The following is a 23525-nucleotide window of genomic DNA, read 5'->3' on the forward strand; positions in this document are numbered from 1 at the left end:
GCTGGTGTCGTGTAACCAGCAGGGTTAATAATTCACCAGCCCAGCAACTTCAGACTTCAGGGGATTTCAGATGGACGCAGTGGGAATGTAAAACGTGCCGCTGGTTTTTATCTTCTAGAGAAAAGTACCGCGCCTCCTCCAGTGCAGCGGGATGTCTTCAGGGGGATTTACTGGTATGACGGCACATATCTGGCAATGACCGAAAGCTCCAAGGTCAATTAGTTATTAATATAAGGCGTTCTGTTTGCAAGCCGATACTAGCGAGGTCTGCTTTGTAGGTGTGCAGGAAAAGGCCAAAGTAGTTGCTGCTTGAACGCACAATCCTGACACAGTGTGGGGAATTCAGCCTGGAGAGTCAGGAGACCTTCTCTCCGTGGTTTCCTCCAAACTCTGACTCTCATTGTAGTCATGTGGAGTTTTATTCACTTTCCTTTCGCATTGTTCCCAACTCTTGAGCTGATGTTAAAATCTGAATCTTAGGTCCCATTTACATTCCGCTTAAAGTGAAAATGCATCAGTTCTGCATTTTATTTTCAGAAAACTTTCGTGTTTGCACAACGTTTTGAAAAAGATGTCCGTTTGCACGGAAACGGCAGAAACGCTGACAACAGTGTAGTTTTCATGTTGGGCCACTAGTGGCCGCAGTTTGTTTTAGAAATGAAACCACTCACACATGCCCGAGAACAATACGCTAGAAACTTTACTTTACTTTTTGACACTCTAGCAGCCACCATTCTTGTTATTGTCCATCTACTGAGCATGTGCAGAAGAAATATTTACTACGGCCGTGGTGCACATGCTCTGTGGCAGCATTTCCAGCATCTAACATGGAGATGAAGCCGAACCGTTTTCAAGAAATAGCTTTTCCCCCCGTTTCTACTCTTAGCATTTTTGAAAAGTTCCACCTTGGGAGCTGTTTTCAAAACGTTGTTTTATCAGTGTCTCGGAGCACCATTTTCTCCCAAAACACAACGAAACTTTTCTCTTTTCACTTGAAACGTTGTCGTGTTGCCGGAGTCTCAGTTTCCTTCGCATGCCGTCTCTCGCTCTTTAGCAGAAGCTGATGCTAAAAAGTCTGAATCTCAGATACATTCTTCACAGGTTTCTCCTAAAAGCTTTGGACCCGTCACCACCTTCCCACTCGACTTTCAGAAATTAGAGTTCATTAGAAAAATTATACATATTTTGTCAAAATGTGAAATTAGAGCTTTAAATGACGTATCTCAGCATGGACTTACTGAGCTTTTACAGTTTGTTTTTTTTGCCGTTGCAGAATAAGAAATTTCTAAAGTGAGCAAAGTCACAATCAAAGTTAAAACCAAACGGTCAATCAAAGGAGAGAAGTCTTTTAATTTGTGAAACATGTAGCAGAAGCAGCACCATATGGCTGGCTGGTTTACTAATGTGTCAGTTCGCAGCCATGTTCTCTCTCACAGGTTTTTAAAGTCTTACATAGGAGTCTTTCATGTACTTGAAATAAGAGCTGTTGAGGTCATACAGAGACATCTACTGGTCCCAGATGGTATATTGTCAAGATGGCAAACTCGCATTGGCCTCAAAGCCATGCTGTAATGGTGAGTTTGTGTAAACCCCCAGAATGCAACAGCTATAGGAGAAGATTTTGCGGCATTTCACAGCACCAGACCTTTTCATTAAAATTGGCTTCATGTTGAGATATTGTCGTTTTCAAAGTAATTGTTTGGTTTTGCAACAATATAGATGTTTTCATCATGTATACTCTGCACCAAAGTTTAAATGTAAAGGTTATTATGTCACTGTTTTACCAGTCCAGTCCACTCAAGATGAGATTGTGTTGGACACCCCTGCTCTAAACGACAGTTTTAATAAAAAGCAGTCTTAACTCTGTCTGTTGCGTTTTAGCTCCATCTGACGTGGCTGTCCTCGTTGTACAACTACAGTTTTCTCTTTATCTATTAGAATAGCAGCCTCGTTTTAGATGGTTTTCAGTTGGAAACCTCAGATTTGTGGAGATACTTTAACTTTGGTTCCTGCTGTTGAATTAACCATCAGCTATTAGATGAAATAGTTTTACCAAACTTATTTATGTGAAGCTTTTGCACTGTTTTCCTTGTTTTTATTCGTTAACATTCCTGAACACATGCTGGGTAAGGTGGAAAGGAGCCTGACCGGGGATTAGACCAACCATTCAGAGAAGTTTCTGAAAATGTTCCCAACACGTGCATCTAATGTGCATTTGTGTGCGTGCGTGCGTGTGTGCGTGTTGCTCTGATTGAATTCCTTCACGTTGGGCCTTTAAGCGAGTTTCAAAGCAGTTTATTTATTGCGTGACTCTTCTCGAGCCACTCTGACAGTTAAAACGTCGCAGCGTTTGCAGTTCCTTCCACAGTAACTCGTTTCGTGTGCGAATGTACTAACCATTTTGCGAAACACTGTACAGGAAGCGCAAGTTTTATTGTTTTTTTTCTTTGTATGCCAATTTGGACTTTTTGTTATCGCTTCGACTTGAATTGTAAACGAGATGAAGGAGACAGAGGATGTAAATACTGTAAGAAATTCTGTGAAAAGCTGACTGTACAGGGATCCTTCACAACTCTGTGGGAGTGGCAACAAAAAGTGTTTAACAGTTGTGGGAAGATATTCCTATTAAAAGATAAAATTCTGTCCATGTGTGTTCTTGTTGTCTTTGTGTTGTTGATGGTTTCCTCTCTGACCTCGGCCCTGAAGGAACCTCTTTAATGTTTAGTGCAGGGGTGTCCAACCTCGGTCCTGGAGAGCCCTTGTCCTGCATGTTTTAGTTCTCTCCCTGCTTCAGCTTACCTGAATCTCATGATGTCATCAACAAGGTTGTGAAAAAGCCCAATAATAAATCAGGTGTGCTGCAACAGGGAGAGAGCTAAAACCTGCAGGACAGGGGCTCTTTAGGACCGAGGTTGGAGACCTCTGGTTTAATGTCTCCAACTAGGTCTTATCGCCCCCCTCTGGAGTAGAGGAGTAGTGCATCAATCAGCCCTATTTCACAAAGACTTAAAGGAGACATATCATGCTTTTAAATCCTTCCTTTTTACATATAAATCATACAGTTGTGGTCTATATAAAGCGGAACTGCAATGCTTGGGTCTGAATTCCTCATTATTAGAGCTCCACAGGCCCCTTTTCTACCCCTTTTCTGATGTGCTTCTGAGAGCAACTCGTTTTGGGGCGGTCTCTTCAAATGCAAATGAGACACTTCATACCCCGCCTCCTCTCCAGGTTGCAGAGGTGATACTCGGTTCAACGCCGCCCTGTTCGGCCATCTTTGTAGTTTGATAGAACAGATACAATTATCTAGCGGCGCAGAAACTTTATATTCACACATTATTTACAAAATGTCAACAACGGAAGATTTGTCCATCCAGCCATACATGTTGGAGCCAGAGTCGGACCCGGCGGAGCGAGATGAAAATGACGATGATGCACCCGAAGAACAACGTCTTCATATGGATGTAACGCAATGGTGTGTTACTATATTTACACTAACTTCTCCATCCATGCCCACTACTACAATACTGCCTGTATTACAACGACTATTTAACACAGAAGTTACATTATAATCTAAAACGAGCACACAGCGCTAACATATGAAGACGGTGCAACTGCTAATGCTAACAAAACAATGACAGGGACGTCTTATCATCACACTTTTTAGCGTTATATACAGCTTACCGAAGTGCTCTGTTCGTCGTCTCCATAGATAGAAGGAACTGACCGCTCAATCAGACCAAGTCTTTCGGCAAATCCTTCTTTATACTGGCGGAGGTTGCTGAAGCAGTCATCCTTAAAGTGCTTCGCGCACACAAAAATGACCTTACCCACAGATGTGGGTACATTTCTGTGAAAAATAAAACTCAACCAGGCACTTCGAAAAGGTTCTGATGCTGGGAGACGGTGTAACGAAGCTTGTGGGTTACTACATCCAACAACCGAACATTTCGACTTATCCTCTCGTAACTTCGGTTGGACTACAAAATCGCAGCGAGAAACAAAAATGGCGGATTGCTCGAAATGTCGATGTCCTAATTTGGCAGTTCCGCCGGGAATACTGTGACGTAATAGTTCAAAAAACGGAATTGAGAATAGAAAAATCGAAACGGATCGCAAAATATGACCAAAACAGAACCTAAAGATATCAACGGAGCACCTGAAGAGACTACTTTGAACTTTTCTGTACTTCTAAACACTCTAAATATACGACAACATGCATTTAAGGGCTAAAAAAGTGGATTTAGCATGATATGTCCCCTTTAAGGGTACATCCGAAAAGTCCCTCCTATCTCCTCATCTATCGACTTTACCTTAACCCCGTGGATGACGTCACAGGGTTAAGGAAAGGCGTTAGAAGGCTTCCTAAAGGAGTTGGTGAAAGGAAGTGGTTGGTTTTACAACATCCATAACATTCATATTTGGGATCTGGGTTTTAGATGATTTAAAGTTATTCAAGGCAGATTATTGCTTTGGTAACTTACATGATCTGCTCCCTTTTTTCCACATTGTGAGTTTCCCTGTACGATGCGGAAGCGTATTGCATTCACATGAATAAATTACAATTGACGGTTTTTCTAAGTTAATGACAATTATCTCATTATGAGAAGAAATTAATAAAAATGTTGGGGCTCTTTCTGAATTTATGAGATGCTGTTTTTTGAAAAAAGTAAAAAATTGGTCTGTTTTTCTGAATTTGAGATACTGTTTTGGGGATTTATTTTTAAATTGGCTGTTTTTCTGAATTTATGAGATGTTTTCTGAACAAATAAAAAAATTGGCTCTGTTGTTCTGAATCAATGGGACAGTGGTGTGTTATTCCAAGCAGAAGCTCTGCTAGACCATTGTAGGAAACATGCATGCCCCAGCTGTCAAGTTTAATCCAGTTTTATTTCTATTTTGTTTGTCAACTTAGCACAGTGTAACCCCGCCGGTTTATAACTCCAAACCGTTTTTTCTCATAATTATGAGATAATTGTCATTAATTCAGAAAAAGTAGATTTTTTTTTTTTCATGTGAATACAATACGCTGTCGTAGAACGCTCCGATGAGCAGGTCCCTTTAAACGTTGTTGCCGGAAAGAATCGTGGGGCAGCATGCGCTCACCTCCTTTGATAAAGGAAGCATCAGTGGCTAAGCTAAAGGAGGCTCTAAAGGAAGCAATGAGCTTCCTTTCCTTATTGAGAATTCGGACAATCCTTATCATGGCCGCTAAACAAAACACTTCCGGGGTTTAGGAAAAGTCGATAGATAATGGCCGTTTTCCAATTCTTAGAACGCCAGTGCGTACTCAACATACGTCATGAGTAACTACTTGCAGGGCGTCCTCGGAAGAGCGGATCTCCTCTAGTATCTTTTGCAAATGCATTATGGGTAATTTGTCTTCCCAAGCCTGCACAGATACACTTCAACTTGGGAACACAACTTCAGGTCAACGGAAAAGCACCTTGTCATAAGTATAAAGGAGAAAAACCCCTGTGGGACACCTGATTTCTGGAGCAAAGCAATTACCGAACCAAGCACAGCCTCCAGGGAGAGTCGCGTAATTATTTCAGGGAAAAACACACACCAAACAGAATTAACACAACCAATTTATTGTCTTTGCAAAAACAAAACAAAAAAAAACACAAAACTCTGAAAACATAGAAATGTACACCTTTAAATTACACAAGCTCTTTTAAACAAAATAAAGTCTCTTTCTATATTTACATCAGCGGGGATAACGATGGGTGGCTCCTCAACGTGTCTCCACTACGATAAGATTAGACTTTTTCCTCTGATAACCATCTCTGTACAGCATGTGGAGGATGAGCGCTGGCCCTGAGCTCGCCAACGGCGCCCACTTCCCCACGTTTTGATTTGTCAGCTAACGCTTAGCAAATAGTGGGCTGATCACAGTGGGATTCAAACACTTTTTTCTCCTTCCCTTAAAACTGTCCTGTCAGTCCACAGGGTTTCCGAGTGATGAGAACAAAGACACCAAAACATACAAAATATCCCGTGTCCAAAACTGTTAGCCATGGAGTCTAAGGCCCCGTTTACACGACAACGTTGGAGTAAAAATGCTAAACATTTCGTTGCACTTCAGGGGTTCGTTTGCACAACAACGGTACTCGTAGCCACTAAAAAAGCAACTTGTAAAAAATATGCCAACGCCATCTCTGTGGAAACGGACGAAAGCACAACTTTCTGAAGATGCTCAGGCTCCCTCTCTGCGGAGACGGCGAAAATACCACAACTACACACTCATTACAAAAACAACCAACAGAGTTGAGTCGTGGCCTGACAATGCCAACTACATCGTTTTCTGAATGCAAAACATTTCTGAAACGGAAATGCAAAAATTATTTTTCACTTGGACCGTTGTTGTGTAAATGGGGCCTCCATGCTAACATGCAAGTAGCTAAACACAGCAAAAAACAAAACATAGAACATTAATGTCCGGCGTGTATTCATCCGCTGAGGAGGGATTGTGGGATACAGTTTACAAACTTCCAGCACGTAAGCTAAGCTCGGTAGCTTAGCTAAGTAGCTAGCATCTGTTAATCTATAGGCTTATTTTACATAAATATACAAATAGAGCTTCTTAAAAAGGATTCTTCAGCATTAGATTTTAAACAAAACAACAACAAACAACATTCAGTCAATTTAAAGACCTACAGTCATTTAGTACAGTGTCTGCTGACGCGTTAGCATCATTAGCATGGATTTGTTTAGTTATAACATGTCGAAGTCAAATCAAAAATACATTAGGATTGCATATCAGGAAACTGAGTGACATTTTTTCACTCACCTAAGAAACATACAAACTGCTTTCATAATCTGGCCTTTTCAAGGAAACGTTGTGCTTTTTGTTTTTGTCCTTTTCATGACGTTAGAATGTACGGTAATAGATGTGCTGTAGTTATATATGAATAGAACTCGAACTGAAGCCTAATCATTGTCTTCATAACATTACCGTTATCTGCTCTTGTGAGGCTGGTGCCCAATTACAAACAATGTGGGGAAAGACAAAAATCCAACAACTGCATTACAAGACATTACTCTTCAAAAATGTTCCTTGACAAAAAGACGTCTGCATGTACAGAAAATTTGTAGTTATCTTCTCCAAGCATAGCTGACTAATGAGGCTGGAGTCAAATGACAAGAAAGAGATAAAAGCCCCAAAACAACATTTTGTTTTCAAAGCTCCTCAAAGTTTGCAGCAACTGACATCAGCTCATTCTGATACATTTACCTGCTCCTATCCTACCTGCAGCCATCTCAACAGCAAGGCTGGTGTCAAATTACAAACAATAGCTGCACAGATTAAAAAAGCTCCTCAAAGCACTTTTTACAAACAGACATCCACTCCTGAAACAATTCTCATATATTAACCTGCTCCAAGCATAGCTGCAGCCATCACAGCATTGAAGCTGGTGTCAAATTACAAGCAACTGATGCCAAAAGATAAAAACTTTGCAAGTTAAAAAAAAACAAAAACCTTTTTTTTTTACAAGCTGAAATCAGCTCACAAAACCAGTCTAATACACTCCCTCTGCTCCTTGCTTAACTGCATCAGTCTGAATGGTGAGGCTGGTGTCAAATTACAAGCAATTGATGCTGATGGATAAACCCAACAAATCAAAACCCCTTGTCAAAAACATTTGTACAAGCTCACATCCGTTCACAAAAAGACTCCTTGTATGTTATTTTACCTTTGCTGTGGCCTTCACAAGGGTGAGGCAGGTGTCAAACTACACACAGTTGATTCTGATAAATAAAACCCCAACAAGTCAGCAAGACTGCTTTGTTTGAGAATGCCCCGCGAATTAGTTTCTATCAATTCTTTAAACAATTCTGATACGTTCATCTGTTGTTACAGTTGTGAGCTTGGCATCAAATTACAAATACTTCATGCTGCTTGAATGACAGGTTGAGTAATGAAGCCCTTTAAAAAACTGATAAGCCATAAAAATTGGTTAAGGATGAATCTACTCAACATTAATTCAAATTACTTAAATCTTGATTTTGAACATGTCGACTGAGAAATCACTCCCAGTCGGCGCGGTAGTTTTGAACATTTTAGGATTTCTACAGTCATCGAAAGATGCTGACGACCTGAAGAACGTGAACAAGAGTTTGGTGACTGTGTTCTCATTGGTGATTTGGTATGTTCACATTAGACAATAAAACCAAGAGTGAAGCTTTTCTATTGATGCCAATGAGATTTCAGTGAATGCAACTGATGCTTCAAAGCCTCCTTGTCATCAACCCATCAAAATGTGCTCCTTTCCAACTCGCTGTGTGTGTAATGAGTTTGTCTTCTGTATCAGATATACAGCAGTGAAAAATATTTAGGTTAATTTGCCTCTTTAAGTTTAGTTGCTTAGTTTATTGCCCCAAATCCAGCTTTTCCTTGAATTTCCTCAATTAGAATATTGGATCATAGGAGCTGCATTCAGAATCTGCTGTGTCTGTGTGAGCTGGACTGGCTCCGCCCACACATGCCCATCTTGGGAAGAGGAGGAAGTACTTCCTCTTGTGGTGCCATGTGCCAGAGCAGAGCTGCCTAATTGTGGGAGGGTCAAAGGGAGGGCCTACCTTAATTGGGATTGGCTAAACCCCTGATGACACTAAAAAGATGAAACAAGCCAGGGAGAGATGATCGATTTTCTTCACTTCTGGGGTGTCATTCCAGGTATCACATATTACTGTTGGAAATCCATTATAAAGTGAATTTTGCATCATATGATCCCTTTAATATAAATCACATGACTAGCCAAACCAACTTAAAAAAAAAAAATGGTGTGGCTTATAGTCCCGAAAATATGGTAATTTAAAAACATTGTTGGATAAACTAGTTTTAACACATTAATGCAGCATTTTGCATACAACATGAAAACACAGCAGCTGATTGTCAAATGTGAACCAACAGATCCATCTACAATCCATCTCATTAGGTCAAAACTGATCCAGAACAGCCTCTGTGTATGAAAAATTATACTGGTTATACTAATATTAAAGAACTTTTTGGATCACTTTGGGAAAAATCAGCAAATTCAACAGTCAATAATGGTTGAAAAAACTGTTTTATCTCTCACTTTTACACATATTTTAACAATTAGATATAAATTTATGACTACAAGTTTCTGTCACATGAATGCAGTTTAGCTTCTTGTTATCTTAGCATGGGCATCTGCAATGTTTCCTATGATGAAAGATGTTTTCTCGTACCAGTCAGATGCAACAAAACCAATTTGTAAATCTTCATATAGAGCAAAAACGGAAGATTCTGGAATTTGAAGAAGAGTTATCATATTTGAGGGAGTACAAAACATAATTTTTAAAACCACGAGTTGCAGACCCCGATGCTAAGCTAACATATCAATCTAAACTCCATCCTGTAAAATAATCTCACATTTCCACCTCAAACACGTTTAAAACTATAGATATGATTCTTGGAAACGTGGAAACGTAACGATGCAATTGAGAAACTTTCACCTTCTGATTGAAGAGTCTGGAGTTAAAAGGGAAACTTAGGAAACAAGACTTTAAATGTAAGTAATTTCTCTCATGATTGAAACAATAGAATTATTTTGAATTTGATAGTTTGAAGTGTGTCGGTGACTGTGTGTGACCAGCAGGGGGAGATCTACACAAACTGTTGTGAAAGAGCCTGTTGAGCTGTAACAGGTGAAACGGATGTGTGTGTGAGAGTGTGTGTAGTTGTTGACAAAATGCTAAACTATACAAGGAATAATCATTTTGATCGTTCCTTGTTTCCTTTCCCACCTTCCCTCTTTAAACCCCTTCCGCCTCTGTCTTCAGTCCGTCAGCAGCACCAGTTCCCCCTCACTCCGGTCCCCTCCATCACTCTCCTCCCCCTCGCTGCACTTTTGTCTCTCCCTTTCCCTCTCCCTCTCCCGGGGCAGAGAAGTGGGGGTCTCCTGGCCATCCGCTGCCCTGCGTGGGGCAGTTGGGGCTTGGGGCAGGTAATGCTCCAGCAGCGCGGGGTGGAAAGTCATTGCTGCCACAGAGAGCGGGCCGCCACCACTGCCACCGTTCCCCCCGCCTCCTCCCCCGCCGCTCCCCGGGTACTGACTGTCGCCGTGGGGGTAATGGATCTGCTGGGGGTCCGACTGGCTGCAAACACACAACACACACTCATGTAAAGACCACAGCTCCACCTGGTGGACATGATGGCACAAAGCAGGGAATACAGAGGGAGGAAGACGCTCTATAATCTGGATGTTAGTGGGGGAAGACGCTCTATAATCTGGATGTTACTGGGAAGAAGACACTCTATAATCTGGATGATAGTGGAGGAGGACGCTCTATAATCTAGATGTTAGCGCAGGAAAACGCTCTATAATCTGGATGTTAGTGGGAAGAAGACGCTCTATAATTTGGATGTTACTGGGAAGAAGACACTCTATAATCTGGATGTTAGTGGAGGAAGGCGCACTATAATCTGGATGTTAGTGCAGGAAAACGCTCTATAATCTGGATGTTAGTGGGAAGAAGACGCTCTATAATCTGGATGTTACTGGGAAGAAGACATTCTATAATCTGGATGTTACTGGGAAGAAGACACTATAATCTGGATGTTCGTGGACAAAGACGCTCTATAATCTGGATGTTAGTGGGAAGAAGACGCTCTATATTCTGGATGTTCATGTTTCTTGAAAGAAACTGACTCATGAATGAATGAGAAGAAGCAGCAACACAACATCTGAAAAAGAAAAAGTGCGAGTCACTTGGACATTAACTGGGACTTTAACGAGCGAGTTAGCTAGCACATTCACAACACTAATTATTTGAGGTCAGCAGTCGTCCAGACAGACATTTTGTGGCATGTTACCAGGACATCTTGCTCTTGGGTTTCTGCGCCTCCTACCTGTGTGTGTAGGTGGCTCGCTGCTCCTGCTTGCGGCTCTTCATCATGGCCTTGTACTCGCCCACCCGGAGCCGTCGGCCCTCCACGATGCAGGTGCGTTTGGGGCGGGGCTTGTACTTGTAGTCGGGGTATCGCTCCAGGTGCTGCCGGCTCAGCCGGGCCTGTTCCTCATAGTATGGCTGCTTCTCCTGGTTGGACATGGACTTCCACCTGGAGCCTGGACACACACACAGATAACCCCTTCAGCTCTAACTCCCAAAAATGTACTTCACCTTCCAAATAATAGCTTTTTTTTTTAATTAATAAAGTTTTTTTTCCACCAAATCTGAGCGTCCTTGCAATAGAAATTCATTCACATTCAGTTAAACATGTCAAAATAGTTTTGAGATACTTCAGTGAAAAGGAAATACAGTCCTACCTCGATTATCCAGATGCACTTTCTCGTGTGTCTGGATAATTAAAATCATGGCAACACAGTGTGTTGTAAATCAAAACCTAGATTTTTTTCATTACTACATGTATAGCATGTTTAACAAGTGCGTTATTCCTTTTAAAGCTTCAATTGGATGAAAAGAGGTTTGTGCATGTAACAAAACAGTGTACAATACAGTTCCTTATATGTATAGTTTACATCGGGGGTCCCAAACCACCGGGGATAATTTGGTACCAGGACGCAAAGGGAATAAAAAGTTTGGTTAAGAAAATGTACATTTAAATTTCTGTTAGTCTGCATTGACTTTAATTTGCTATATTCTTTCTTACTTTGTTTAAATGGTGTCGTTTTTCCTTTTAAGGTAATGGCTTCTTTTCGTTGGTGGTGATTTCCACCTGTACCTGTAACGGACTCACATCACTCCAAACTTCACTATATGCTTGTTTATGCCCCCTGTGGTTGACATGTTGCTTCTACCTGCTCCCCTAAACTGAGAACCTGTAGACTCTGAACTCTGAATGAGTTTCTATTATCCTCTTATTAGTGTTTAATCGAATATTGGATCATATTTGTTATCTGCAGGCCTTTTATAGCTTCGATCACAAGGCCTGAGTACGTCACAGTCACACAAACAAAACGTATATACCACGTGGTGTCAATTGACCAATCACGCTGCTCGTTACTGTTTGTAATCCAAAATCGGAAGTCAGTTGAAAGTTGTGTATTCCAGACAATAATTAGCTATATTCTGGCACAAAATATGGATTTAGACAAAATTAGACGGTGACAAGTAGTGATGGCCATTAAACACATATTTTAGATGGTTTTGAGCAACACGTCCGCTATTTTTCTGGCCGTCTTTTCCGAAAATGGACCACCCAAATGACGGCTGGACGGCTCGCTGCCTAACACCATGCCACAGACGGTTAGCACGTGATGCACAGTGCAGATCCAGATAATTGAGGTAGGACTGTATGAGAATAAGATCTGCCTTTCATTTTGGACCCATGAATTCTACACCAGTTGCATCTGTTTCCACCTTTAAATACATGTATGATCTCTGCCAATAGAATTTAACATTCCCTCACAAACTAAACTTCCAGGAAGTCGTCCAATAGAGTGCTTTGAGAACTCTTCTCTTTGATACTCAACAATGTTTGTTCAGAATATGAAAAGACACCCTGCAGAATGAACACAATAGCCTGTTGTGAACACTGCCAAACTTAACAATGCTAATGGACATGGACAAAACCCAAAAAAGTACCTGGTTTCTACAAGTTTTTGTTCTTTATAATTGACTGTTTTGGTAAATTATAAGCAAGCAGAGGGTGTGTTGAGAAAAGGTTGTTGGGTGTGCAATCACCTTTAATAAGTCAATGCGGTCAACAGAAAGTTTTCAGAAGTGGACGTTGTCAATGGCCACAATGACTCCTCATAATCGCCCAATTGGCTAATGCACCTCCACCCACACAGGTGGGAGGTCCTCTGCTGTCATATGTGACGCCGAACACTGTTCAGTGACAATGCAGTTTGGTTTAAGTGGATGATTTCATGGGTGTGTTTCTATGTGAACAACTCCAGACAATACAATGGAATGTAAGCGTGTAAAGCAAGCATGTGACCTACGTCAGTGAATGTGCCCTCGGGTGGATTTTCCAGTGTTAAAGGTTTTTAAGATCCATAAGAAATACAATGCTAAACCTTTCTCATGCTGTTCTCAACTTTCAACAAATTCAGACGTGAAACCTTTTTTATGAGAATAATTAAACCTTTTATTTTCCAATTATTAGATTTGATAAAATTCTTCAAAAGGTATTCTGCACCCCCGTCAAAGCTCCCTTGCACCACTGGAGCATGGGAGTCCTACAAGTGATGTTGTACTAACGTGTGTGTGTGTGTGTGTGTGTGTGTGTGTGTGTGTGTGTGTGTGTGTGTGTGTGTGTGTGTGTGTGTGTGTGTGTGTGTGTGTGTGTGTGTGTGTGTGTGTGTGTGTGTGTGTGTGTGTGTGTGTGTGTGTGTGTGTGTGATTGTCTGGCTTATCCTAATTTAGCCAGGCCGGTGAATTGTTACCATTATGTCCTTCAAATACCAAGTTATAATGTATATTGTGCAGTAACGAGAAATTTGCAATACATTGTGCAGCTCTAGTGTTTGTATGCGTTTTTTAACCGTCTTTTAAGAATCCTTATCTTCTGTCACACGTGGTCAAACCAAATACTGGGATGCATATTTTACAAACAGAGATAGAGTACTCCAGTGAACAGGAGCGGCCCTAAGTCAAAGAATTGAGTAGTATCATCACTTGGCTTGAATATAGACAATAGAGATGCCCAGGGATAGAGGGACGGAAGATTGAAGAAGACCCAGCTGAGGACTCACCGAGGATCTTGCTGATGGAGGAGTTGTGCATGTCGGGGAAGGCCTGCAGGATCCTCCTGCGCTCGTCCTTGGCCCAAACCATGAAGGCGTTCATGGGCCTCTTGATGTGGCCCGAGGACGGAGGGGGCCGGGCGTCGGCGTAGCCGCCCTGAGCAGAGACAGGCAGAGCACCTACACAAAAACAGCGAGAGGCTGAATTTCTATGGAATACCTTAGTCACTCCGTGTGTGTGTGTGTGTGTGTGTGTGTGTGTGTGTGTGTGTGTGTGTGTGTGTGTGTGTGTGTGTGTGTGTGTGTGTGTGTGTGTGTGTGTGTGTGTGTGTGTGTGTGTGTGTGTGTGTGTGTTTTCAAAGGAGTGGCACCCAATTCACCCATAACTACCCTTAAATTGGTGATTCTCTTTCAGATGGGTTATTAACCTTTTACTCATTCTATCAACATTTTGTTCTCATCTGAAAGCTTTCAATTCACATGCATTTATGATTCACTCTCCCCACCCACGTCCTTGATAGTGAAGTTTTCACAGGAAACTCTGAGTCTGAAGGCAGCAGATGTTTTTTGACATTTAAATGTTCTGGTGGTGTCCTGAGACCGGCAGAATCAGGTGTTTGAGGAGTGTCCGACCGAGGACGCCTACCCTCCGAGTCGCTGCTGTGGTGCTCCTCCGTGGACGGCAGGCCACGTCTGTCCTCGCCTCGCTCGCCCTGAGAAAGCCTCTCGCTGCGAGGGGAATCTTTGTAGTCCTGAGGAGACAGACAGGAGGACAGATGGTGTGAAGTGTGAAGATTGGTACACAGATACAAGTCTGATTCCAGAAAACACACTTGTGCACATGATGTTGATGTCTTTGTTCTTTAAGATTTGGTCCTCAAACTAACAGTGCTCTTTCTCTTGCCAATTTACACCATATCACACGGTTTGTTACTGCAGCCACACATCTACCTCGTGCAGCCGAGCAGAAACTATAGAAACCTAATTCATCACAGTTCACTTGGTGTTTAGAGACAGATATTACATGTTGACATTGCAAGAACAATACAATTGCACACTATTATGCAGCCCCAGATCATCATTTAATAAAGAATTAGAAAACTATATTTGTTCCGATTTCAAGTATTCATTTTGACAGGGAGTTCTATTTTGAAATCAGTCTATCCATCTATCCATCTCCAAACCACTTTATCTCGTTCAGGGATGCTCGAGACGATAACAGCCAACTGGGCGAGCACGTAGGGTTAAAACGCAAGTATCTAATCCAGTTTGTATGTACATATAACTGCTCATTTTTACTAAGGCTCCATTTACACAATGTTCTAAGTGAAAAAAAAAATAGTTTTTTGCATTTCTGTTTCCGAAAAGTTTTGCATTTAGATACCAACATTTTAAAAACGATGTCCGTTTACATGGAAACGTCAGAAATGTTGAAAACTATGCAGTTTTAATAATAGGCCACTAGTTGGTGCTGTTGTTTGTTTTTGTAATGCAACCACCCTGAGGTCAATGCACCTTAAACATTAACAATGGGAGTACACAGACTTTAATATGGACAGATGACGAAGTTGGATTGTTATTACAGGGACTCAAGTATAAAACCACAAAGTCCCAGGAGAAAATGGACTGGGAGTCATGACAGTGTGAAGGAAAACATTGTTATTGTTCATCTACTGAGCATGAGCCAAAGAACTATTTACTACAGCCATGGTGAGCACGCTCAGTATCAGCATTTTAGAAAAGTTGTATTTTCCCACATTTCTATGGAGATGGCGCCAAAGAGTTTTAGAAAGATTCCGTTTCAGTGACTCCGAGCACCTTTGTCATGTAAACACCCCCCAAAACTATGAAAGCTTAGCCTTTTCACTTCAAAACGTTAAGTTTGTGCCCGTTTCTATGTGTGCAAAGATTTTGCTGGTGTAAACGTTTTGGGAGCTGTGACTTGTATTCACACTCTGGCACATGGAGACGGTTGAATGTGGACCGTGTTGCACGGAGTTTCTATTTAAGGTGAAGACGCAGCACGCCGCTTCATATCAGCTGCTGCTCCACCGCAGGGCTGTAAATGCAAAGACTGGAAACAACAACAGCCAGCGGAGAGGAAGAATGGTGTTTATTATCTGAGAGGAGGAACGGTGAAGGAGACCAGCAGGACTCAGAATTTACAAAACTGTCGTCGGTGCATTATCCGTCAGCCGCTCCCAGGCTGTTAAGTTATATTTATGTGTCATTCCAAAATGGGAGTGTATCGGTGAAAATTCTGAGGTGCAGCAGGAGAGTCGGAGTACGGGTGTGGACAAAGGGGGAGGGCAGGTGGCTCCGTCAATGCCACACTGAGGCCTTTGTGGTATTGTGAGGCTGCAGCAGCTGTTGCTCAGGACCAGACTGGGACCAGAGCTGCAGCTACCTTCAAGAATGAAAACCCAGCACCAAGAATAGAAGAAGTATTTTTACAGGAACCAAAACAAAGAAGCACTTCCCAGGTGGTGCTTTAATTTGTTTTCCTGAACAATCGGAACAATTTTCAGACATTTAATAGCACATAATTCATGTGCTTGTTGTGTTTTCTTCTTCCAATGCAGCACATGACTGTAGTTTGCTTAAAAGAGTGGAAGCGAGCTGTGACAATGTGTTTGTATGTGTGCGCAAACCCAGCTGGGCCATTCGTCCATCAGTCCAACCCTCCGGAGGAGCAGGACTCCCCGTAACCCTACACCAGACTCCATTAAACCCCGGCACATCAGTCAGGGAGACGCAGACGAATGGAGGAGGCGTCCTCAGTTTGCACACAGAACGTTTTTCCATCACCGCTGCCATCGCTTTGCATTGTCTGCTTGTTTAATGTACTTTTTTTGGGGGGGTCATTTCCATACCTGTCATAATGTCCAAAATCCACCAATTTAAGTTTTTCTGATAATCTTCATGACACATTAACATTTATTTAGGCCCCGTTTACAAAATGTTTCTAAGTGTAAGCACAAAACTGTTTGTATTACTTTGAGTGTCCGTTTACATGACAACGGTGCTCGGAGCCAGTGAAAATGCAATCTGTTGAAAACTGCTCCCAAGGTGGAACTTTTTAAAAACTTGCTAAGTAAATTGAACTAACTACATTGTTTTCAGCATTTCTGCCATTTCCATGGAAACACACATTGTTTTCAAAACGTTGCTGTGCAAATGCAGAACTTCTCTGAAACATAAACGCAGAAAAGATTTGGTTTCACCTGAAACGTTGTGTGAACAAGGTCATATTGTCCTTTTTCTCAGCTTCACTGTTCTAGATGATTCTCATAGAATCTGGCTGAGGTACATGAGCAACTCGAGGCTTAGCGTGACAAAACATTTACTAGTAGTCCATCCCTCAGGACTCCGGACAGACTTTAATCGCAGATTGATTTTTGAAGTGATGCAGTGAAGCGCTTCCTCCGCTCATGTACAAATGTATTATTTCTATGTTGGATGTGCAGAACAGGTCCGTTGTTTGCGAATACCTGGAACAGCATGACATGTGGGGTTCTCCGACGAGAGGGCAGAATATTTGAAGGAGATTTGAGACGACAAATAACAATGTGGGAAAAGTAAAGTTGATCCAGTGGAAAGGATGAGTGTGTGTGTGAGAGGTTTTAAAGCATTTCATACTCTTAATTACTTCATATAAACTTTCTTAACTGCTTGCTTTAAGGTATTTCTTGTATCTCTTTATAAAGCTTTAATAGATTTATCTTTTTTCTTTATAAAGCTATAACCTATTGCTCTTATTTCTTTTTCAAGCTTCGATATGTTTATTTTGTTCTTTGGAAAGCTTCAATTTCTCTCTTTCATTCCTCTGTAAAGCACTGAATTGCCTTGTGTCTGAAGGGAGCTCTATAAATATATTTGCTTTGCCTCGGTTTACTGGCTTATAAGGTATCACTTGTCTTGAGAACAATTTCCCATTTGAAACACATACCTGATGCCGAATTTGTCAGCTAATTACATTCTTAAAAAAAGAAATTAGACAATTCATCAAAATATCTCCTGGGTAAGTCAAACCTTTGGAGATGGAGGAAGTTGGTTAGCTACACGTTCTTGTGAATCTGGATTTGTGACGGATTATAAAGATTCAGTTACACCTACAACCAAGACAATTTACACTCTGGTAAGTGAAACGACAGGAGCCGTCCAGCTCGTGCCTTACGCACAGTTTGAACGTCGGCTTACCATCTTGCTCGCGGCGTCTCGCTCCCTGTCCCGCTCCCTCTCTCGCCCGCCGCTGCCGTGACTCCTGAGGAGCTGCTGGGCGTCGTGAATGGCCTGAGTGACAACGTCTCCATCCCCGAGGAAACCTGAAGGCAGGAGGAGAGGTGGCCGCGAGCCCAGAAAACAACAACAAGAAGTTGAAGTCATTGGAAATACACGCATGATAATACAATGAGTCACCTTTTAAAATAAATTTACATCATCACCATGTGGCTTCACAAAAACTAGCTGATTAGCCAATATCGTATTGTGTCTTTGAAAGGTCTCACAAGATCTTAAAGAACGCCACCGCTCAGTCTTTTGTGTCTAGGCGTTAACAGTTTGGTGCGGCATGAAGATCACCGGATAAAGAAAACACTGCCGGCTACGGCTGTTAACTCACACAGTTCCTGGCAACAATGTGGGAAACACCTTTTTTTCATAAAGTGCCGGAGCAAAGAAGTTTCACACAAACGTGGACGAATGTAAACGTTTGAGTTGAAGTGGTTACATGAGGTGGCAGAAGTTCCAGCCGTTTAGCGTCCCGTCTATTCCCACACTTCCAAAGCCTGACGCTATAAAGCTTTATAGATATCATGTAAAGAAATGTTGTTTCACATCCATAACACTTCTTATCAAATGTATCATGGTAAGAATCCAGAACATATGTTAGCACAATGCTCAGTACACTACAGCTCCCAGACACTGGAGGATGAAACTCTCAGAATTATGCTAAAGTAGCCTCAGGTCAAAAAACGGTTGTGTAGCAATACCAATGTCTTTACCGTAAATCTAATACTGCTTTATGTGATACTTTTGCAATACTTGAATAGAATATGAATCTTCTGTACAATATCAGTTCAACATGTGATAATATTGTTCAGTACAGTGATAAAAACTGTGATAAACAAGAACACAAGTCAACCTCTTGAATCAGGTGTACATTAAAACTCTTCCTTTGCAGTGAACCTCAAATCAGTGACACATCACAAACATGTCATTAATCGTTGTGGCAAAATATATAGCGGTTTCACTAATTTCATGTGGCGACATATCACAACTTTATTGTCACGGCCAATAATCCCAAAACATCTCAAATGTTTATTCCTCCTCCACGTGACTCATCCCGTTAATGGATTATCATCAGGGATTGTCTGTAAATTAAATATGTCAAAATAACTTTCAAACAAACGAAGTTAAAATAAGCAGAGCCAAACTAGAAACAAATAAATGTGTGTGAGCATAACTAGGTCAGTCCTAAACCTGAACATTTGTTGTCGGCACACCCAGAAATGAAATAATTACAAAGATATTAAAAGGGGCTCCTTCAGTTACAATATAAGTAATTATTAATTATTAGATTATAATCAAAAAAGAACATTTAAAAGTTTCATAGTAATTCTTTTAACTCTTTACAGTATTCACAATTTGGATGTGTTCGTGAATTTTCGCGAGACAATCCTGAATAACACAATTAAATGTTTAGAAAAGAGATTGTGTTAGAAAATGTTAAACGGATTTCTGAACTTAGAATGAAAAATATTCTAATAGGTTTAAAATCCCAGTGGATGTGTTCAAAAAGCGCATAGTGACAGTCTATCATAAAAATGTGTTTTTATGAGAAAATGTATGTCTTCTGTGATTGTTATTCATTTACAACAGAAACAGGAAGTATTAACACAAAAAAATTCCAAATTCATATAAAATCAAAATTGGGCATCATAGATAACAATAAATAAATCAGTCTTATTGCCAACATGCCACCTCAGAGAGTATATTAATAATAACAATTGTTTTCCGGTATGAAAGAGGCGTCTGCAGTCTATGAATAAAGCGGATTGAATACATTGTGCGCTGGAGCTTCTTCCACAGAACGATATTGTGTGCCATTGTCGGTGGGAGGCCTCCAGCTGTGTGCACAACTCACTGAGGGCGGAGCGCTGTGGGCTGCGGGACATCTCTCTCTGGAGGTCCCGGGCTCGGTAGGCCCCCTGCAGGGCCAACGAGCCCAGCTCCAGGCTCTGCGGGCTGGGGGTCTTCCCCAGCTCAAGCCCCTTTGGCTTGGAGGTCAGGTTCAGGGGCTGAGTGGATGACTCCTGCAGGAACAAAAAAAAAATAACACACATGCAGCGAGCGATGAGAATGGGGCGCGGCCACTTGCAAACATTCATACCTAACCACAAAAGGGCGAGGGCATGCGGGCGTAGTGTTCCCAGAACACACGGCAGCATTCGGCGTGTTGGAGCACATCTGTTGCACCTTTACAAGCATTTATATTGGAGCGCTTTTGTTGTGGAGTTATCATCGACCTTTCTTCCCTTTTGTTGAATTAAACTGTGCAGAACTGTCCAAACTTGAGAAGCTGCATTGCAAATACACTTGGCACAAAACACAGATGCAGCAATTCCATTGAACAAAGGGCGTGGCGTCTTCCAAAAGCTTTTCAGCCTCGCCAATACCAAGGAGGGATGATGTTTATTTAATTCAAAGGGATTCACTTTCTTTAACATGATATTAATTGCACAGTCAAGCAAATGCATGCACACTCTTCACAACAGGGGTCACCAACGCAGTGCCTGCGGACACCACTTCGCCCCCAAGGACCACACGAGTCGCCCACAGGCCTGTTCAAATGAGCTGCGTCTAAAATGTAATGTTATTCTGTTGCTCTTCATTTATAAAGCTTTAAAAATGACAATATCCTAATAATAAAGTAAATAAAAAATATGTTTATAATACGTGATGTTTAGATCCCTAGTGCGCTGTGTGGAGGATCGTCGCTGACGAAGGTCCTTCACTTCTTCACCACACTGTCACAGACAGCAGCAATTATTCACTTAACATTAAATTATCTGGATCTACACAACTGATTGACATCAGCCTGACCACTCACTCATGGTTCTAAGAACCCTGAACTCCCGCAGACATGTGCCGATTGAATAACATTGTAGCGGCTGCGTAGCATAGAGGTTAAAATCAATTTCTGCAGTGTTCTCTTCATTTTTATGCCGAGATGGTTTTGTGGCTCCAGAGTTTCTTTTCAGTGGGAAACGGGTCCAAATGGCTCTAGAGTTGAAGGTTGCCGACCCCTGGGCAAGTGAAAATGGGACATTTTTTCTATGAAATGTTGTTTTTGTTGTTTTTCATAGAAAAAATGGCTCATTTTCGCTAGCCCAGGGGTTTTAAGCTCAGCAAAAACAACGAAAACAACTATGAAATGTTTTTGTCACTGTTGATAATTATTGTGAGAAACTCAATTCAATTCAATTTTATTTGTAAAGCGCTAAATCACATCAACAAACATCTCAAAGCACTCTTACAATGATAGAGTACAACAGAACCCAACTAAATCAACAATGTGATCAGTGTCTTCACATAGATGAGTATCAATAATAATAATAATATAACTAAAGGAAAACTGAGCAAATTTGTTAATTCAGAGGAGTGTGTCAAACTGGTCGCCCTTCGTATGACTCAGTACCCATGATATAGCTCTCCGTTTCTAAATAGGTTGGTAACCCCTGCTTTACAATAACCCACAACAAAAAGAATTATAATTAAGTAAATACGGTGACATGTACCTGTCGGAAGGAACCACTGCTTCTCTTGACGGAGGTGGGGTGAGTGTTTTGCAGCAGCTGCATGGAGTAGTCCACAGCTGGAAGGGTGTAAGAAGAAGAGAAAAAGACTTTCAACTGTTGCACATCTGTTTTAGTCACCCAGATTTAGCTTCACACAGTTTTATATTCCAACGGTCCCCAAAGATCTGATGGAAACCAACAGTTGGTGGACTGACACACAAGTTACCAGGTGTTGGAGAGGGAGTCACATTAAGGACAAAACCACTATGCATGACTCAACACAAAACCCCCGAGTGAACATGTTGGTTCAATTGTCGGGAGAAAGAGAGGCATGGCCCTGAGCACTCCAGGTGTACTCTGATGAACCTCTGATGACACGACACGTGATGAGCTGCTCTATACATTCAGTAGGCTTAGATATTTCATCCCTATTAAGTTGATTAGTAGGCTTGTGTGAAAGATGTTAGGGTGTTAACTGGGAGGGCACTGATCTATATTTTTTCACTTCCGATCTGATACCGATACCTGACTTTGGATATCTGCCGATACTGAAACTATTCCAATATCAGAGCTCTGGTTGCTTTGATAGTGTTATCATTATTGTTGACTTTATATGAGGCTGTAATAAACTCCTCTCTACTGGCAAGTATGAAATGTGCGAATGTATACATGTATTCTCCCAAAAGGCAAGGTCATAAGGCATAAGGTCAGAAAAAGGAAGCAGTACAAACTATTTTTGTTCAATTTGGACAATGTGGGGGTCTGTGTGACGTCGTCATCTCATAATAAACCTGTTTTATCTTTAAAACCTCAGAATCACTTTATTAATCCCTGGAGAAATGCTTTAGCGACACAGCACAAACAGCAGTGTTTCCAGCTCTCATGCAGCACAAACGACTGGGACTATTTTCACAGAGTTCTACGTAGTAGGACGCAGATTCACGGAGGTGTGGATCGCCTGCTGACAGCATGGAGGAGCTGCTTTTCATTGTTTTGATGCTGCGGACAGTGTCGTTCTCCTCGGGGAGCTGGCGTTTTAAAATGGTGACGTCTGGCGGCAGAGCGGCCGCTTCACTGTACAACGGCTTTGCAAGCATCCACGTTGATATGTTGCTTTGCAGTGTTTTGAGCGTAAAATATGCCTAAACAGCAAAATGTTGTCATGAAAAATTGGATAGCACACTTGTTGGACACTTGGTCATTTTAGCAACAGTAAAGCAGAGGCGCGGCTTCATGGATCGAACATCTCAACAGGTTGAAGAGAAAATTTCCGATCCGTGAATTGCGTTGGTATCGGGACCCAATACCGGTACTGGATCGGCCTCATCACAAGTGTTAACTTCTGAATGTCACCAGGCACTAAGGCAAAGTATCTGCATTGCACTGCATACCAGCATCTTCATCACCAGAGGAATTTTGACTCGCAGTTAGCTCAATGTCAGTCATTAACTGCTCAGTGGATCCAGGTGGATTTCATTCCAAGCCGTGCTATATGCTACATGTTAAAGAATTTCAGCGATGCTACATGCTAATCATGATTAAAATATGACTGATACACTCATGTGTGTGGCGCCAAACAGCGAGCTCGGTCCCTCAGTCTACAGTCCACAGTACACGTAGCGCAGAGTGTAGATGCTACCCACTACGCTATGCATACTGTAGACACAGTAGTACACCTTTAAGGCTGTTGGAGGTGTGCGTAGCATCAACAAAGAGTCTGAGCTGAGGTTGTTCATAGCCATGAATAACTTTCATATATTGTTTGCTTCTGGAGTATGAATTAGGCTTAAATACTTAAAGTACTCCTTCTGGCGTATCAGCAAGTAGCTAAAGGTAAGTACTTGTACTGGTCCTTTAAAAAAGTGGTATCATATGCATCCCTACTTTAATGCATCTGGTTGCTGTCATGTGTTGTGAGTGAGCACAAACAGTATGTCCCTCCACTGGTTTAAAATCAATACCTTGTATTTCCTGTCCTGATTGCCAAATCTGATCACACTGCACACAAAGTGAAATCTTAAATCTACAAGAAGTCTTAAGGATC

The 23525-nt window shown here is 41.6% G+C and overlaps 1 protein-coding gene across 6 annotated transcripts in view; it reads right to left on the minus strand.

Annotated features, from left to right (window-relative positions):
- Positions 1–9609: 9609 nt before the first annotated feature.
- The window catches only part of sox13 (SRY-box transcription factor 13), a 65223-nt gene continuing 51307 nt past the window's right edge, over positions 9610–23525 (minus strand). For all 6 annotated transcript variants that reach the window (XM_080461757.1, XM_080461760.1, XM_080461758.1 and 3 more), the window contains 7 exons: positions 21482–21558; positions 19828–19996; positions 17883–18007; positions 14329–14434; positions 13692–13862; positions 10880–11096; positions 9610–10125 (listed from right to left, as the gene is read on the minus strand). In XM_080461757.1, the coding sequence (XP_080317883.1) occupies positions 9807–10125; positions 10880–11096; positions 13692–13862; positions 14329–14434; positions 17883–18007; positions 19828–19996; positions 21482–21558 (1184 nt within the window). In that variant the 3' untranslated portion in view covers positions 9610–9806. The remainder of the gene's footprint in view (positions 10126–10879; positions 11097–13691; positions 13863–14328; positions 14435–17882; positions 18008–19827; positions 19997–21481; positions 21559–23525) is intronic.

This window comes from Lipophrys pholis (genome assembly GCF_963383615.2).
Source record: "Lipophrys pholis genome assembly, chromosome: 4".
Lineage (NCBI taxonomy): Eukaryota > Metazoa > Chordata > Actinopteri > Blenniiformes > Blenniidae > Lipophrys > Lipophrys pholis.